The 18592-nt window shown below is 41.4% G+C and overlaps 1 protein-coding gene across 1 annotated transcript; it reads right to left on the bottom strand.

Moving 5' to 3' along the window:
- Positions 1-1528: 1528 nt before the first annotated feature.
- LOC111267359 (uncharacterized) lies at positions 1529-18547 on the bottom strand (the record flags this gene model as incomplete). Its single annotated transcript, XM_022845564.1, is given in 11 exon segments — positions 1529-3679; positions 3969-4061; positions 4340-4519; positions 4830-5279; positions 5412-6525; positions 6772-6974; positions 7366-8635; positions 10029-10225; positions 10349-11528; positions 13916-14112; positions 17957-18547. Coding segments are annotated over 11 exon segments (5654 nt in total), but the record flags the coding sequence as incomplete, so codon positions are not given.
- Positions 18548-18592: the final 45 nt, after the last annotated feature.

The following is an 18592-nucleotide window of genomic DNA, read 5'->3' as shown; positions in this document are numbered from 1 at the left end:
TAGTTTATTGATCCCTTTGTTATACTATATATATATATATATATATTGGATTTTTACTCAACGATCAGAGTATGTCTACACACTGCTTCGAGTGTGTGTCCTTTCGGTTAGCAGACAAACACGTTACTATTGCATTAACGCGTGGATCTTGTGGGTTCCTTGATGGATATTCACCCGTTAAAACCAATTTTTCCCTTATCCTAAGCGTGAATTATCTGTAAGTGAAATAGCTGCGTAGTCAGGCTACGGCTTTCCGGTTAGTCCTATGTTGTGTCATCTTGATGTTATAAGTGTGAAAAAGCTTTATCAAAAGTCTTCCATAATCCCAATATGCACACTCAATAATGCTTACGGTTAGTGTGCACTGAAGTATATTCGTTAAGGTAGGTAGCTGAAGATGTCATCTGTCCACAGGTGTGACACTAACGGAAAGATGAAAGCAACGGAATACAACACCCTTTTTTTAACTGCGGTAAAGAATAATGCGGAAAGGCTCAATTGAAGCTTTTCTATAAATGATTAGCTATGTTCACTCTACATATATTTAAATCGAAATAACTTGAGTTTATCAGTAATGTACTTACAATTAGGTGTATATATATACTACCTAATTTCTCGCCATAGATGTTATAAACAGCAAGGGAACGCTTAATAATGGATCTTCGTGGAAGGATCATTGTCCCTCAGTTTACTAAATTTAACAATATTTAACCTGAGAAATCACTTTTCATGCATTTAGCTTTCTCAATGGAATAAAAATTTTGTCAATTCTTCAAGAGGTGAAAGTAGAGTAGAGTAACGAGTTTATACCAAATTGAGCTTAAAAAGGAGCTGGTCGTGGAGATATGGTACCAACTGCTGTAAACGATGCGATGCGTGAGTCAGGAGAAAGACTAGCTTGTAAAAAGTATAGTCGACTTCCGTCTGAGCGGAAACCACTGAAGTCGACTTGTATTATAAGAGGCCTCCAGCAGTCGAAGCACGTCGAATAGAAAAAATGGGGCCCTCATACGTCTCGTAATACGTTTGCTAAGGAGCATTATCACGAATCGAACACACTATTGCATTGGTGTGGTTAGCGCAGAGTGTTACAGATTTAGAAAAACCGTAAATTTAGAAACTCGCAAATTTTTGTGATTTCAATCGTCACTTGAGCTGGCTCTTCCGCATATCTACTACTATAAATGCACAGCCCGTAAAAATGAACGAAGTCGTGATATGTTCAAACCTGATCAGCAGCCTGCCGCGAGCGTTACCGCCTGTCGAAGAGATACCGCCACTCAGTTATTTTCAGCCTAACAAGGAAATGGTTTACCATTACAACGACTCGAAAAAATCCTGAGTATGATATCGACACTCCGAGTATTATAAGTAATTTGAAGAGTACAGAACGGGCTAGTTGCCCGCAAGGCATTCTAGAAGGACTTCTCAAAATAGGGAAAACGATTAGGGGTGCTTGTCGTCCTATAGCAGATGCCGAACTCGTATTGAATTCAATATTGTCTACGCTAAAAGAAAAAGACACACATTACGTTTTGAAACTATATAATTTACTCTTCGTACAGCTATAGAATTTCCGTTCAAAACACTTATATGGCAATCCATGCAATGTTATGTTCACCAGCGTTTTTTTTTGTGAATTTCTCGTAGAGACGAAACGTCAGAGATGAAGCATATGATGCTTTTGGTGTGTCTTTCCAAACCGTTTCAAGTATAGCACTCATATTGTACTATTGTATCTTGTTGGGTTTAATTGTCATCAGTGTACATCCTCACTGGCCATTCTTCGTACGCATTGTTGTATGCCGCTATGGCTCAATAAATATAACTAGCTTATAAATAGGTAAAATAAATTAATTGAAGTAAAAAGGTCCGTTATAAATAAATGGTTCCTGTTCCGATTTCCTATCGTGGACATGAAACGAGAACAGGCGAAAGAGCTGCCACACACAAAGCGAAATATTGGTGAAATCAATAGGCCCGCTGATTGTGCCGATGGAGCCCATGGTAATGCTCTCTATTTCATTATTAGAAATTGCGCTTAGTTCAGCTCGTGCAGTGGATGGGGTTTGCTACAGGAAGGCTGACTTAAACCAGGCATCCGTTGATAATTCTAGTTGGGAAAAAAGGTAGGGCAGCTACACGCTGCGAAAAGCAAGCCATTTTTTTGCTTCCTAGAGACCTGCATGGCCGTGTTCTGATAAATAGCGATGAGACATTTTTCCTATCGAACATATTAATATCGACTTCTTTAGAAGCAATAAGCCACAACGAGCGAAATTTTGATGCAATTTTAGGGGCAAAACAAAAAAATGGTTGAGATTTTGTAATCCATTTTGAAGCTGGGGCCATAAAATGTTTTCGGTCAAAATCGCTGCTGCGTGTACCTACTTCATTTGCAACCATCTCCCAGTTTAGCTAGTGCAGATGTGTTTCGTCGTACGTCGAATACGTAAAATCAAAGGATTTACTTTTACTGAAATGCGCTAAACTTAACCCAGCCTCAAAATGTTCAACGAAAAGTAAATCATTAGTTTGCTTTAATCTTCTAAACCTTAACTATTGTATAAGAATAATTTGAGGTTTCTCAAGAAGCCTATATATATATATATATATATATGTATATATATATATATATGTGTGTGTGTTTGTGTGTGTGTGTGTGGTGGGGAGCCAGACAACGGTCGTGGCGTTTCTTAGTTAGGTCAATCCGAATCACCTAATATGATTTATGTACAGTATCGCTTCAACCGGCCGCGTCATCGTGTCCAATCGAATTCTAATCTAGTTCATTCTGTAGTCGCAGCGGTATTTCGCGCCGCTATGGCGCGTCGCACATATACATTCTGTACTGGACAGTGGACATATTTGCTTCCTCTACAGAGGAGAGAGAGACTATTCCGCTCAATGATACTCTGTACACACCGAAGACTCCGCTAGATTATACACAGGTCTTACGAGCGACCTGCCTTATTCTATCACTCCAGTATATGTTTTTTTCTTCACTGCCATCAAGCCTCAATAATAAAAGTAATAAGCAAAATTAAAATAATAATTCGCTAGTAGCTGTCTTGAAGGAGCCAAAGTATATTACAGAAAGTCACACATAAGCGTTTGGCACCAATATACAATGAACGGGTTCGAGAGGAAGACCGCCTCGCTGTCTCGCGGGAAACTAGAAATGTCGTACCAATCAGCAACAGTTGATGGACATAGCAGCGGTTAGGATAGGATTGACTGCAAGACTATGTATTAATAACGCTAATAATTCTAGTTAAGAATTAATACTAATTAAGGTTTATACGATGACTTAGAAACAGAGGGGAACAGATGTGTAGAAGGCCACCTCGAGTGACGGGGCCCAGTTGTAAACATGGCCTGCAGCTTGCTCCTTATCGTGGCGTCTGTATAAGGGAATTTCTCTATAGCTGGCTGACGTCTAGAAGCCTATGCTCTGTTTCGGGTGGCAGCTTGCAGATTGGTATGTCACAGTATTGAAACTAAGTGCTTGAGCGGAAGAATGACCGGTTCATCCGTAGTAGAAGAGGCGCATTCTGTTGGCAATCTTTAGGGTCGCACTTCATCGTTGCCGTCTCGTCGCAACGGCACTCCATGCATGGCGAGCTTACTGCTGTGACGAGTTCACCAACGCGATAGAAACGGCCCTTTACCTGACAGCCTGTGCACAGAAAGGCGCAAAGTATAAGTAGAATTACTCAACCCGCCGACTAATAGATGCGAGTACGGTATATTATTTACCTGGAAATACGTTCATCTTGTACGGAGGGGTCTTGTAATTGTTGCTACCTTTACATGCTGCAATAGTGCGAAATATTGCAATGATTCATTAATATGCTAACGTGTCGTTGATTGGTTCGATGAAGTGTCGTTGCTCGAATAGAGCATTATTTAAAGAACCGTTCCGTGTCTGCTTCGTATCAAGACTATAGGACTACATATATTGTTACCTTTTTCTTCGTCAGCTCTGCTCGGCTCCTCGGTCGTCGTTGTAGTTGTCGTTACGATCGCGCTTGTAGTATTTCTGTACGCCATATTCACATCTATAAATACGCAAAAACGACATGGCAAACTAGTATCTGTGTATTCTACAAATATCAAACTCGCTACAGGCTCCTTATATCTTTTTTTTTTTTCTTCATAGTATTTGGGCTAAAGGTTACTATGCAGACCACACTAGCATCGGTCATCATTCATAATTACGCGGCTAGATTTTTGAGAAGCGGGATCGCCCTCTAATCCTCGTTGCTATACAACTTGGAAGACTTGACAAGCCTGGTAATACGTAAAATTGGTATAAATACACAGGAGTGATCCTTACGACATTCGTAACGTGGGCAGCAGTACCCGTTGATAGCAGTTTCGTGACATTCCGGTATGGGCGGAGGACATGTCTGCTGCAAACAGATAATATCACTTCGGAAGCAGAAGCAAAAATCACACGGGTCAGGTCGAGGAATTTGCGCAGCGCTCTGGTATACGCGACCTTCATACACGCACTCTGCAATAACAAAGTTAAACCAGTTTGTTATTGTATATATATATATGTTCGTATAGAAGTCTTCAAGATATCAAAGGGTCCCTTGTCATTTGTATAGTAATTCCATGTTTCATAACGCACTTAATGCTGTTTCCCTAGACACGTCCGTGATTAGTGACACTTAAGCCAATTTACATTTAAATGGCAGTTTAGTCATTAAAGCTAACATTCGCAACCTATCTGAGGCGTTCATCGTGAAAGTACATATCCACTACCGTGCAGATTCCGTCATGCTTGCGCTTTCGTTTTATGTAGGCCGGACCATACTAACCTCCGGGGGCAATTGTCACCTCCTCTTCTTCATCGTAATCGGTGGCGTTAAGCGAGGGCGGCTCGGTGGTGCTTGTGACGGGTTGTTCGGAAGTGGCTGATGACGTAACTTCGACCTGCTGTTCAGTTGATGCCTGGCTTGTTACTTCAGCCATAATAACCTGCGGTGTTGTTTCATGGGTGGATGTGTCCTCGCGTGACGGCTCAGCTTCTTGTGTAGTCGAACCGGGCATAGTTTCTTCGGATGCTGTAGGAGTGGTGCTGCTATCGCATTTGAACACACAACATTCGGTGCCAGATTTTGGCATTTTGGTGCAGCCGTCCATAGGCTCTGGGCAAATCTCGGTGGCACAAATGATTTCGGAGTAGATACATGTACATATTTCACAGGGGTCTTCGCGCGGTACCGTCGTATTATGCGGATACACTTTTTCTTTTTCAGTACAGTCACCTGCAACTTTTACAAATATTATCGCTTATCAATAAAACAAGTTGAATAGAGTGTATCCCTACCTCTGAATTATCTTTCATCAATTCTGTAACTTATCAAACCTTACCTTAAATTTAAACGCAAAAATTTTACCTGATGCTTCCGTTGAGGTTGGTTCAGTAGGCTTATCAGTGGTGCTTTCTGTCTCTGGCTCGGTAGTCCTTGAGGTAGTGATAGCTGAACTTCGGGTAGATGCTTCGTCTGTACCGTCTGACGCAGAAGAAGTGTCAGGCATACTGTCGGCTAATGACTGAGTGGATGTCTCCTCAGTAGGTGTTCCGGTCGTCGCAGTCGCAGCTTCGTCTGAAGTTTGAGAAGAGGCTTCGGAACTACTCTCCGACGCTGAAGTCGTCATGGCACTGGTAATACTATCAGACGAAACATCAGTAGATAACATGGAAATGGCTTCCGTTTCAGCAGCGGAGGATACTGCCGTAGAGGAATCACTTGGCGCCTCTGTTGAAGATTCACTCGTAGCCTCCGTTGACGCTTCACTGGATGTCTCTGTGGAAAGGGTACCTGGTGTTTCCGCAGGTGGTTCGCTAGTTGCTTCGGCGGGAAGTTCACCCTTAGTCTCTGTTGTGGATTCGTTAGCTGCTTCTGTAGACTGTTTACTCGAAGCTTCGACTGTAGCGGTCGATTCGCTAGCCATCTCGGTCGGCTCCCTAAAGACTTCTGTCGAAGCTGCACTTGAGCCTGACATGTCCGTAGTCGGAACTTCGGATGTACCCTTGGTAGCGTCCAAATTTGTAGTTGAAGGAGCAGGCTCACTTGAAGCTTCTGTGCCTGCTGTGACGGCGGCTAGGCTGGTCTCCTGCGAGGTGTCGGGGGTTGTCGTTGACCCTTCAGATTCGGTGGATATTTTGCTTGCAGCCGTGGATACTTGAGTTGACTCTTCCAATTCAGTAGCTATGCTTTCGTCCGTAGGTGATTCACTGGTTTCCGAACCCTGCTCTGTCGATGCGCCTGTTGTTGGTTCAAATGCCTCGGTTGTCACAGATTCAGGCATAGGAGGTTCAGTTGCCCCCTCTAAACTCAATTCAGACGCATTGGTAGAGGTCTCAATCGATTTTTCAGTAGAAGGCAATTTCTTGCTTTCTGTTGATGCCTCAGTTGCAACTCTTGGGACGCCGGTAGAATATTGGGAGCTTTCCAGATCTTCAGTTGTTAGATCCAGACCTGACTTACTCTCAATCTGCGATTTGTCCTGTAAGTATGCAATTGAAGTGATAGTCAATTTTTACGTGCTCCCTAGACATATCAGCCGAATCTAATTTGGATTTTGTTTGAATATAAATTTTTCGGGGAAGTATATTTATGGGTCAATGGTATGACCTATCCATACATTCTCTGTAGGTACATCGTTAAAAATGATGTTATTTCTTGAGGTAAACATATCTTTATAGAAACGTTCATAAAAAGTTCTAGCTTAGCGACGTGCGGTTACTCGTACCGTTGACACGGCGTCTTCTTGTTTGCATTCATAATTGCAGCACTCGTCCTTAGTAGGAGGCGTCTGCTCGCAGCCCTCCTCGGGTTCGTCGCATACTTCATCAGCGCATACCATTTCTGAGTCAATACATTTACAAATACGGCAAGCATCCTCCGAAGGGATTTCACTGTCGTTCGGATAAGCCTTTCCGTTCACCATACAGCCTAAAATTCGTACACATGCAGCATTGTTTTAGAAACAAACGCCCCTGGGTATAATATAAGACAGGAAGGCAACAGATAGCCGAAAAATATAGGAGAGAAGCCCTACGCGTTCTACGTACGTAGCACGTGGATTTAGCCGAAACAGTTAGTAATAGATCAATGCAGTGGCTATTATTTTACCGGACAATTGTTCTAGTTAGTGCACAGAAATCAGGAAAATACAGGGTACAAAGCTCGAACAACAAATCGAATCAGGTCTTATCTCAAAACTCGACGTCGGTGCTAAAAAAATTCGGAAGTCAGTTGAACACCAGTTTGAAGACAGAGCATATTAAAGCATAAGCAGATAGCATTTTTTGTATAACATTATAAAGGTTACAATAAAAATTACCTTCTTTAGAAGTACCCGTTGTAATATCTGGTGCAGCACCGTCGGAGCTGAGTTCAGGCTGAGTTGATGCCACTGTTGCTGCTGATTCGGTTTCAGGACTCAGGGAAGAAGCCATTTCAGTCTCTGCGACTTCTGACGAGCCTTCAGCAGGAACCGTAGAGCTCTCTGTTGGTGCCGTGGAAGAAGTCTCAATACTAGGTTGTGTTGTTGCTCTCTCGGCGGAATCTGTGGGACCCGTTTCAGTGGCACCTTCTGTCGTAGCTTCTGAAGTGGCTTGTGTACTAAGTTCTGTTGAAACTTCGGGTGACATTGTAACTTCACTAGATCCCTCAGCGGGTGTTGTCGAGCTGGTGTCAGCAGTCGCTTCAGTTGACGCTTCTGTGGAAATTTCCGTGGTGGGGCCAGTCGAATCTTCAGCTGGTACAGTACTTGGATACGTGACGTCCTCCACTGAACCACTAGTTAAAGCTTCAGAGCTCGATTCAGTGGAACCTTCTACAGGTGATGGACTTGACGCAGTACTACTCGCTGTAGGCGTAGAGAACAGGGCTTCTGTTGAGCCAGGTTCGGACGTTTCATCGACTGGAATCGGGGTTGCAGTTGTTCCTTCGGTAGGCGCAGAGCTTGCTTCCGTGACTCCCTCACTCAAGGCATCAGTAGAAATTTCAGGCACAGATTCGGTTGTGCCTTGAGTTGATGAAGAACTTTCTAATTTTGGCGATTCCGCTGTTGAGCCTTCAGTGGGCGCTTCGGGGGTAGACGCTTCCGTTGGCCCTTCGGCCACCGCACTTGTTGACGCCATAGAGGTGTCGGTGGAATCGCCGCTAAATGACTGACTAGAGATTTCAGTAGAAAGTTCAAAGCTGGATTCAGTAGACCCTGAAGAAGTCTGATCCACTGTAGAAGATTCACTAGATGCCTCGCTTGAGCTTTCAGCTGGCAAAGATATTGTTTCGGTAAAAGACTCTGTAGATGTCTCCTCCGCAGGACTAGTAGATAATCCGGAATCGGTACTAGAAGTGGTCTTTCCTGTTGCCTCACTTGAAATTATTTCAGTTGACGAGTCTGTAGTTTCCTCAGAGCTTTTCTTGGTAGTAGAGCCGTATGCAGTGGAAGTAGATTCGAGTTCCTCTGTGGAACCTTCACCTGGCACTGTGGACCCGGTCTCTGCTGCCTCAGATGAGGCCTCCGTCACAGCACCTTCCGTACTCTCAGGGAGAGCTGCGGTAGTTTTATCTACACTTGATTTGCTTTCAATTGAAGGTATTTCCTACAAATAATAGAGGAAACCAGATTAGATTTCCAAGTAGAGCATGTATTGCAGTCTATGTTAGGTCTTTTTCCTCCTTTGCAGCTATCTAAAAACTCTTATTTTCTACATAAAAATACAAAAATCACACCTAACTTTCATTCAATTCGAAACTAACTCAATAGAGATATATTTGGCAATCTTAATACAGCAAAACTGAATAGCTTCGCATTGTTTGAGGTCGCGATTTGAGAAAACCTGATGGGATGCAGAGTCTTCGCTCTTAAATAAAAATATCTTTATTTTCAGGTCGATTGTATTATAAATCTATGTACACAAATGAAGAGCACATTTCAAAGCGTTTGAGCAGGGAACTGCTGTGTCGTATTTTTGAAGTCGTGGGCGAGTAGAGAAGCTTCTTCAAAAATCAACTTTTAACCTCGGATCGTAAATAAGTCTACTTATACGATTTATACTTCATTCGTGTGTTGTGGCATTTATACTTGTTGAAATAACCGATAGGGTAAGGTTGAAGTCTGCCAAACACACTAAGAACCAAAGACACCAAACAAACAAAGATTAATTATATATTGTATATTGACAAAAGCGCCCAAAACGTAAGTGTAAGAATACAACGATTAAAATTTGCAAAAATCTGAGAAGTATTTAGTAGTGATGGCACGAAATGAATGTCAATCAATGTTTAACACACAAACGACAAGTATAAAGTAAATCTAGCTAGCACATATATGATATGTAATACCTAATATGAACAAAAATCAAAATAATCAGCAAAGAAACAATTTTACAATGTACTAGGCCGAATTTCGAAAGGAAAGTACTAGGCTCAGGGGAAAGGGTATGGACATAGACTATGAGCTGAAATTAAGTGTGGACGCTGTTCCGTGACTGTCGAAGGAATATAATGTATAGATTTCTCTCAATAGAGGCGGCTGTCGAAAATTAAAGATTTAGAGTAATGGTGTCGAAACGTAAGCATAAGCGGCGTTAAACAGTTTTCTGTGTGAAGAATCTGAAACTTCTTCCGAAAAATAAAATACATGCAAATAAATAAATATAGCTGATAACTCAACCTTATACTCTCTCTACAGTTTATTTACTATTTGTAGAGTCAAAAAGACTGTAGACAAAGTCTGCTTCTGGACGGACATGGATTGTTGCACTGTAGGAATACTTTTTAACATTGATTCTGCTCGGGCAAGCTTACACGCAATTTACGTGTTATTGAAGGCTGTTAAGAGTGCCACCAGTCTTTAAAGTAATTTTTTAGTATTTTTCGTATAAGTCCAATTCGAGATAGGAGGTACGACACTGATAATTTATTTTAAAAAAGTGTTGACATTAACTTACATGAAACGATTCTCACATATCAATAAAATTGAAGGTTACTTACCGATGAACTTTCGTCGGCACACTTATAATTACAGCATTCATCTTTGGTAGGAGGCATAAGCTTACAGTGCTCCTCGGGCTCATCGCATACTTCGTTGGCGCACACCATTTCTGAATCAATACATTGGCAGATCTGACATGGGTCTTCCGATGGAATAATACCGTTGCTTGGATAGCTTTTGCCATCAATGATACAGTCTGCAACAACAACCATAGTGAGGTGAGTCTGCATCAAATCATTTATGATCTAGTTTAGAACTTAATTAGTAGTGTAAAATATAGTTATCATTATAGTCTCAGTATAAGGCTTATTTATGATACCGTTGCTTGAAGATTCTGTGCTGCTAGAAGTTGTTGCAGAAGAAGTGCCCTCGGAAGCTTCTGTAGTTGACTCAATGTCCTTTTCACTTGGTGAGGTCGTTGCTTTACTTTCAATCTCGGTTTCAGTAGAGCCTTCAGAGGTAGCAGACGAACTCGGTAAGGTTTCGCCAGTCGAAGTTTCAGAATGAGCTTTGGTGCTGGGTACGTCTGAATCCTCAGCAGGGGAAAGGCTCGTTTCTGTGCCATCCACCATCTTCGAAGTTTCAATACCAGAATCCGTTGAGCTTTCCGTAGTCGAACCAGCTGCAGTGTAGTCTTCTGTTGAAGCTTCGCTGCTTACATCCGTTGAAATGTCTGCCTGCGTGGAGGAGCTATCACTTACACCACTGGTGTCTGCGGGAACTTCTGTATATGATTGGGAACTTTCGCTCGACGATTCACTCGTAGAGCCCGTTGACACTTCTGGGCTGACGGTAGACATAGCTTCCGTTTCGGCTACTAAAGAAGGAGTCTCGGTGCTGCTTTCAGTTTTCGATGTCGTGGATTCCATTTCTGTACTGGAAGACGCCTCGGTTGAAGTTTCTTCACTTTCCGTTGAAGAAACTGCTTCTGCTTCTGTTGAACCCTCAGCGATGTCAGGGCTTGTACTTTCAGTTGTTGAAGGCATTATCATAGACCCTGCTGTGCTCTCTGCAGTTGGAACCTCAGCCGTTGTTGGCTGCTCCGAGGACGTTTCCGAGGCCGTAGCAGATATAGCTTCAACTGCTTCTGTTGGCAAAGTCTCCGACGTCGCCTCAAATGAAGCCGTGCTGCCTTCAGTAAGAGCACCGGTAGATGATTCGGTTGAAGCTTCCGTGCTCCCTTCACTTGAGGCATCGATAGGCTTTTCAGTTGAGGCTCCTGTGCTGCCTTCAGCAGGAGTGTCGGTGGAAGCTCCAGGTAAAGCACTTGTAGATTCCTCAAGAGCAGATTGGGAAACTGAGGAAGTGGACGATCCCTCATTAGTAGTTGACACCATTTCAGTTGATTCTGTTAAAGCTTCCGATGAGGATGAGGTGGATTCAGTGGAGCCTTCCGGAGCAACTGACCCTGCTGTACTTTCAGATTTGGTCGTAACTTCTTCGCCAAAAGCAGCGGTTGTTTGACCAGCATTAGACGTGGTTTCAATAGCAGGCATTTCCTGGAAAATGGATGGTGTATTGGGTTCATGATAATCAAAACAGTATAAATGAATTTATTGTTCAACTAAATATATGTACGCCATCGGTCCCCCCCAAATCCTTGAAATTTATTAGAAAAAATGGCAAGAGCAGGTTTGTTATTAAGCCGAGGGTTCGCATAAGAATCATACCAACAAATGCATGGTGTTTTACGTATTATAAATAAATTCAGTGGAAACAATCGATTGGACCAATGAATAACTGTTTAGCTACGTATGAATGAGCATGTAAATAATAATATTTGCTAATGTAAATGGTTTAATTAAAACAAAAAATAACTTTTATATTAAATAACCTTTGCGTGACCGTTGGCGTGTGTCCAGTATGTAAACTGGGCACTGAGTTAGTGTTTGTACTATCCGACAATTAACAGTATTTTGTTCATCTGAGGGGCAAAGGACATCAGTAGCACGCTGCTCAAGTAACGAGCTAGGAGAAATAATCCACCATGGCATTAATTTTTAGTCAACCACTTTTGTTAGGACTGAATAGCGCTAAGCGACTAGAAAGGTAAGGATTTCAGTCGTGCCAAAAAAATGAAGAAAATTGCCACGGGCCGTTCCGGTTGCGGGACTATTACAGCCCCATGCAAGAGCTGAAAGGCTAAAAAAAAAGTATCGGTATCGAATACTGAAATAGTGTATAAAAGAGCTTCATAGAGAACTCGCGTCAAAACGGACTCCGAGCGATTCGACTGAATTAAAGGAGCAAAGCGCAGTTTGCCTTGCCGAAGGAAACTGCTATCAATGTTTTGTCTAAACTGGTAACTACAGCGAAAGCCAGGTCTCTGTCGTCACTTATTACAGAGAGCGCGACAAGCATCGATAGCTAAATTTCATTGAGATTATTCCGTATTTACGTTAGCGGCAGCAGATGAAAGAAATGCGGCAGGCCTTGACTGTATCTACGGTGAGCAGCGAAGGTCTTTATACATCAAGGGTAGTATAAGCCTGCTGTGATATTTCAACGATTGTCGATCAGAAGCCAAGGAACGGCCAAGAGGACAGCTTAGCTCATATTGGGCATAATAAATGTACAGTTAACGGAAAGTGTGTGCTATTACGACGACTATTCGAAGTAACTGAAAAACATATTTACAGACAGCTATAGTTGTCTCAGGACAATAAACTCGATTTTAGCCCTGTTTACCTTAACCAACATGCCCAGGCAATGCCCATGTGCATTGTTATTCGTTGACTGGCCGCTTGGAAAGCGTATTTACTGAGGAAAAGGAATTATCACGTCTGGCAAGTTAAGGCGACTGTGAACATTTACATTACCTGACTGTTTATACATTCTATAAGGGTTATTTTTATTAACTATTTTCATTGCTGTTGGAAAAAAGTGCCATTTCCATAACGAACTACAGAGGCCCATAACAGTGTAGCTTGTTGCAATTTATCCTGCTATGCTGTGCCTGATCAGAGAAACGACGACCTTCTGATCCTCAATAACCGAAGTCTTTGGAGGCTTGATTTTCAGACGATCCTTTAGGAAGCAATGACCGTCTTATCTAGTAAACCCTGACGTGCTTTAAGCTCGTGAATTTCAAAATTCAGCTTCGGAAGATATCCTCACTTCTCCGTGTCCGGATAATAGGGACGGTCGGTGGAATCACCCGAGGTGGATTTCAATAGTCTCAGAAAGCAACGTAAATGATTCTAGCGATAATGAAGTTATCTAATTAAAAGAAAAAAAACTGTGAAAAATATAAGAGAAGTCAAATCTTTAAAGAAATGAGTAAGAATCTGATAGTCGAATTGGAATCTGCTTCCCTAAGCCTTGGCGTTTGGTAAGCGATAGAAGAGTAACTACGAGCGTTCATCGTCTACACCGTGGCAAGGGGTGTGTGTGTGTGTGTTGGAAGCACGATAACTTGAATCAAGGTAAGCAGAGACCCTTCTTGTGCGGTCTAAGCGAAACATTGTGGTGTAACACGTTCATATTTCGCGAAAGTTATACATAAGAAGAAAAAATGTAGATGGATTTGAGATGTGTCTGAGAAAAAACTAGGACGAGCGAACTTTAGAGATTTGCAAAAAAAAAAAACATTTGATTCCATTACGTTAAATATATTACGTCTAGAGCTTTAGGCAATCCGTTTTACATATATAACGATACGAATCGTTGTTATATAAATATAAAACGCATATACTGATTATTTACAGATATGAATGATAACAGCATGATATTTTATATTCTTTTTCTGAACTATGGCAGCCATTCAACCAGTCTGTTTCAAATCTCTAATGTGAATGCCTATAGAAAAAGTTTTCTATAAATAAAAAAGTACCGGTTTATCGTGTAAATAAAAGAGACATTTGCTAGCGTAAAGATCGATACTCACGGACGTGGTGTCGTCAGCGCATTTGTAATTACAGCATTCGTCCTTCGTTGGAGGCATTAACGTGCAGCCTTCCTCGGGTTCTTCACACTGTTCAGTTGCGCAGACTTTCTCCGAATCGACGCATTGGCAGATTTGACATGGGTCGTCCGTGGGGATCGGACCATTATTGGGATAGTGTTCACCATCAACCATGCAATCTGAAATATGGAATTCGTATAAGTGCCAAAATGCTTTAAGGATATACGTGAAAAAATATATCAATAATAAATGACAGCCAGGAAAAAAACCACGATTTTTTTTAACCAAGATACTTTTTAATTATTTGGTTGCTGTCCGCTTCAAACTGAGTGTATAGAGAAAGCGCAACAGTGAATAAACTACTTAAACGACAAATAGAAGACGCCGCGAAAATGTGCGGCTAAACTCAGATTAAAATTATAATCTTTGCCAGGTTTGGTTTATGGCATCTCTCATATGAAGGATAGAAGACGCATTGCGATCGGTTTGTCGAGTAGTGATAACATGAAAGACAGTGGGCACTATGGAAGGCACGGTGCTACCCTTGCGTTACACCTTTCCAACGTCTCTGGAACCTTACTAAACAAATACAAGCATTTCTCTATCTTGCATGGGTCGCCTGTTATATATTTGATATGAGGTTACAGTCTACGGAGGCGAATTCAAACAGAGTTTGCGGCACAAGCATGTGATTGCTCTACAAGGTGCGCACATAATTTGGTAAGACCCTATACACGGGTATATATCGACATGAAATACAAAAGAAATAAACGTTTGCGATTCGGGAAGGCGACAGAACGGCACGTGCTGACGCCGTTGTGGAAACTATTCAATAATAAGTATAGGAATTTGAAAATTTTTATAAAAGCTTTTACTAGAACTTAGATTTCTATCATATTCTAGGGATGTAGCTCAACCGGTAGAGCATCGTTCTCCAAAACTGGGGGCTGGGGATTCGATCCTTCATGATCCTGCCATACTGTAAGCGATCGAAAGTCCTTACCTATGCTCTCACTCTTTATCAACACTTGACATAAAAAGTACTATGCCATAAACAGCACAAGTAAATGTAATGCATAATAGTATATATCTAGTATACACAACTTATGAGCAGATTTAGGGTATACTTTACTTAAGAAGGAGCAGAGAACAGGCTCTTTATCCGAAAGTAAAGCCCGCTTTCCCTCTGCTGTTTGTTTATCACCTTATACAAGATGTTCACAGAAACAGAGTAGCCTTATGCTGTTTGCATTTTCCCCGCTTTTCCCTTTTCCCACAGAATCCTCCCGCCCGTAGATTCTACGAGCCAAGTTACGTCTATAACACCGGTAGTTTGTTAGGTATTATGCTGTGTATAGCTCGAAACGTCGTTATTTGCATCTATTGTTAAAAAAGGTAATGAATAAATGTTTTTTTCATTCAAAAACGATCGATTAAGAAGAATTGCTTTAGCGGAGCCAATTCAATGTAGAACCGTTGCGGTATTATTGTGGCATGCATCAATGTCCAATGTCTAAAGAGAATTAGACGAAAAAATACGCAGCCCACCACAAAAGTCCTACTCTTATGTCCAATGAACAGTGAATCTGGTAATGTTGCGAAATGAAAATGCTCATTACAGACGGGAGAAAATACTTCAGAACTTCAATTTAATTAAGTAATATAGTTCGTCTGTATAATTACAGTATTCGTACAGAATAAATAAAATAAAGAATTATAAATTGTCGGACTTTTTTTTTCTCATACGAACCAAAATTCTTCAAACGCTTAAGCGACTTATAGATTAGCCTGCTTTACTTGTTAAAATACTTTAACCTATCAGGCGTACGGTTCCTGTAAGAAATGGCCTTGTGTCCTAAAATATGCTAGTCAGAAATATTTCAAAGTGTAAGTAACTGTGTTGAATTGTTAATATGTATATATTGTCCAAACTTTCTCGTATATCAACTAATACCAAGTTATCATCATGCAATTATAGCTAACTAACAATGACGATCGATCACGTCACGAAGTGTTTGTGTAATCCTTCGAGATCTTCTGTTGGCTTTCTCAAGAAAATATCAGCGTTTCCGATCATCATTTATATTTTTAATATATGAAGCTTTCAAAAAAGAAGATCGGCCTACGCATTGTCATGTCGCGGTTCGAGCACACTTAGCGTCTTGTCCAGACGGCGCAGATAGAGGCGCTTCCGGTTAATCCTTAACCCATACTCTACTTTTTAGTTTTACGTCAAAAAAAAACCACACGTGTAAAAAGCTGTAAAAGTAGCTTGAATAGTTCGTCTAGTTGTTTAATGCAGAGCGTTAGTCATTCAAATGGCTGATATACCATGGAAGTTTAGTGGTTGGGCATCAAATGTGTTTCATTAATCCTCAATCAAACCTCAAATGTGTTTGCGCTTGCAATACAATTTCTCGCGCGTTGTGGCCTTTTACTCGTAAAAAGAGCAAGTCTCAATCTCATGCAATATCCTTGAGCAAGAATTCACAGTGCGGGAACTTATGTAAGGACACGGAAGCCTGTGTAATAAGAAAGTCTCCGGTTTAGATAGAGTTCTCAATGAGCGTCTCAAGAGCGTCTTTGTTCTTGCATCGTGCTGGATGGCATCATTTAATTTTTTGTTTTTTTTATTAAATCTGCATTTAATTCTTACGTGCGGTAGGTTTCAGTAGAGTGAAGATTAACCCTCGATTGGCCGCCCAGGAATAAGGTCACGAAAAGCAACGATAAGAAAATGACGGTTTCATAAATCACCCTATTTCTATTCTCCATCTTAATGAAGGATTTTTCTGATCAAACAAAGGGTGTGTAAAAAAATAGTATAACGCAAATGATTTAATGATATACAAGTTAAACAGGTTACAGGAACAACAAACTATAACCCAACTTTTTGCGACAATCTTACGACAGAACGATGAAGTTCAAATGGGCAGAGGGATAGCTAACTATAGTAGCTAACCCACTAACAGTTTCTACCTCGCCCCGTTAGCTCTTGTTCAAAATCAAAGCTTTTCTTCTCCGTTAACTGCAGATGTTTCATTACGAACATATCTAAGAGGCGCAAAAAGACCGTGTACAATGAAAAAGAGATTAAATCGCTTTTAGTTTTTTTTTCTTTTTGATTTTACGAAAGCTCCAGTAACAACGTATGGGACGCGTGTCATATAAAAGAATCAACCTCAAACGACAAAATCGGGCCAAATCTTCTTTCTCAAGAAGGCATTAGGATGTGTCCTGGCGAACTCAACACTACTTGCTTAGGCGCTTACGCCGCCGCTTTAAATTGCCAGCAACAGAGGCCTTTACAACTAGTCTTGGGAAGTAAAGGCAAAAACTCGCAGATATCGATAGGAATTTCTTCGGCTTAGGTGCGATGGAGAACAGCAAATAAACGTCAATGAACTATCCATAAACCTACGCGCGGCGATTATGGAGTTCATCGCCTTCTTTCGTGCATGACTTTATCATAGACTTTACAGGGCAGGGGACATCAGTGAACCTTACCGCAGCCGTGGGAGCTTTAAACCGTAATAATATTGTGATGCATATCATGCCGATCACTACCTTCTGGTGCCAACCTTAAAATGCCTGGTAAATTGTTGAAAGTTTATAAATTAAAATAGATTCGTATGATCCATGCTCACTTTGATGTTGTGTTATTAACCTACACCCGTGTGTGAAGTGTTTCAATAATAACAGTAAAACTGAATAGGTAAGATTTTTTGTTGGCAGTACACTCAATCAGTCATCAAAGTGAGAGGTTTTAGAAGATTTCTGCTTACTCGGATCTTCGTGGCCATCTTTAGCAAATTATTTTTTTTTTTAACAAATCTACTGTTAGTGATAATGTTATCTGACCGAATAAATACTATTTATTCAGTCAGATAACATTATCACTGACAGAACTATTAGTACAATACTAACCTCATTTCTAATAATGTACGCCAGTTTTGTGTTTAAGTACATCGCAAAAGTTGAAATGTTAGTAGAAATGTTCGCCATCTTTACTTTTTGCGTTACCTGTTTCAGTCTCTCCCGTACTGTCTGAAGATCCCGGCTCAGTGGAAGTGACAGCTTCTGAAGACGTTGAAGATATGTGCGTGTCGGATTCAGTTTCCGCCGATGCGGTTGTTCCGAAAGATGTCTGTTGCTCTGAGCCACTTGTAGTAGATGCTTCGGTTGAACCTTCAGATGAGGCTTCTGTAGTTTGATCCGCTGAAGTTGCATCCGAACTTGAATCGGTAGCGCTTGTTATGAGAGTTGAATCAGTCGTAGCCTCTGAAGATAGCTCAGTAGACTCGCTACGAGAGGTAGATAATTCATTCGTAGACTCTGTAGATCCTTCAGCCAAGGACGAACCTTCTGTAGATATATCAGGGGTGGATTCGGAAGTTTCTGTTGAGGCGAGGGACGTTTCGTCAGATGCAGCCTCGGTTGCACTTTCCGTAGCTGGTTCGCTGGAAACTTCGCTTGTAGACTCAGAGGAGGCCTCGCTGGTAGATTCAGTCGTAACTGTACCAGACAACTCACTAGAGGCTTCTGTGGAGGCTTCTGTGGAAGCTCCACTAAATGCCTCAATAGACCCTTCGCTGGAAACTACTGTGGAGGCTTCTGTGGAAGTTTCACTGGATGCCTCAGTAGACCCTTCGCTGGAAG

The sequence above is a fragment of the Varroa jacobsoni genome, unplaced genomic scaffold, assembly GCF_002532875.2.
Source record: "Varroa jacobsoni isolate VJ856 unplaced genomic scaffold, vjacob_1.0 scaffold_1174, whole genome shotgun sequence".
In the NCBI taxonomy this organism is placed as follows: domain Eukaryota; kingdom Metazoa; phylum Arthropoda; class Arachnida; order Mesostigmata; family Varroidae; genus Varroa; species Varroa jacobsoni.
This window is presented reverse-complemented; position numbering and strand designations above follow the sequence as displayed.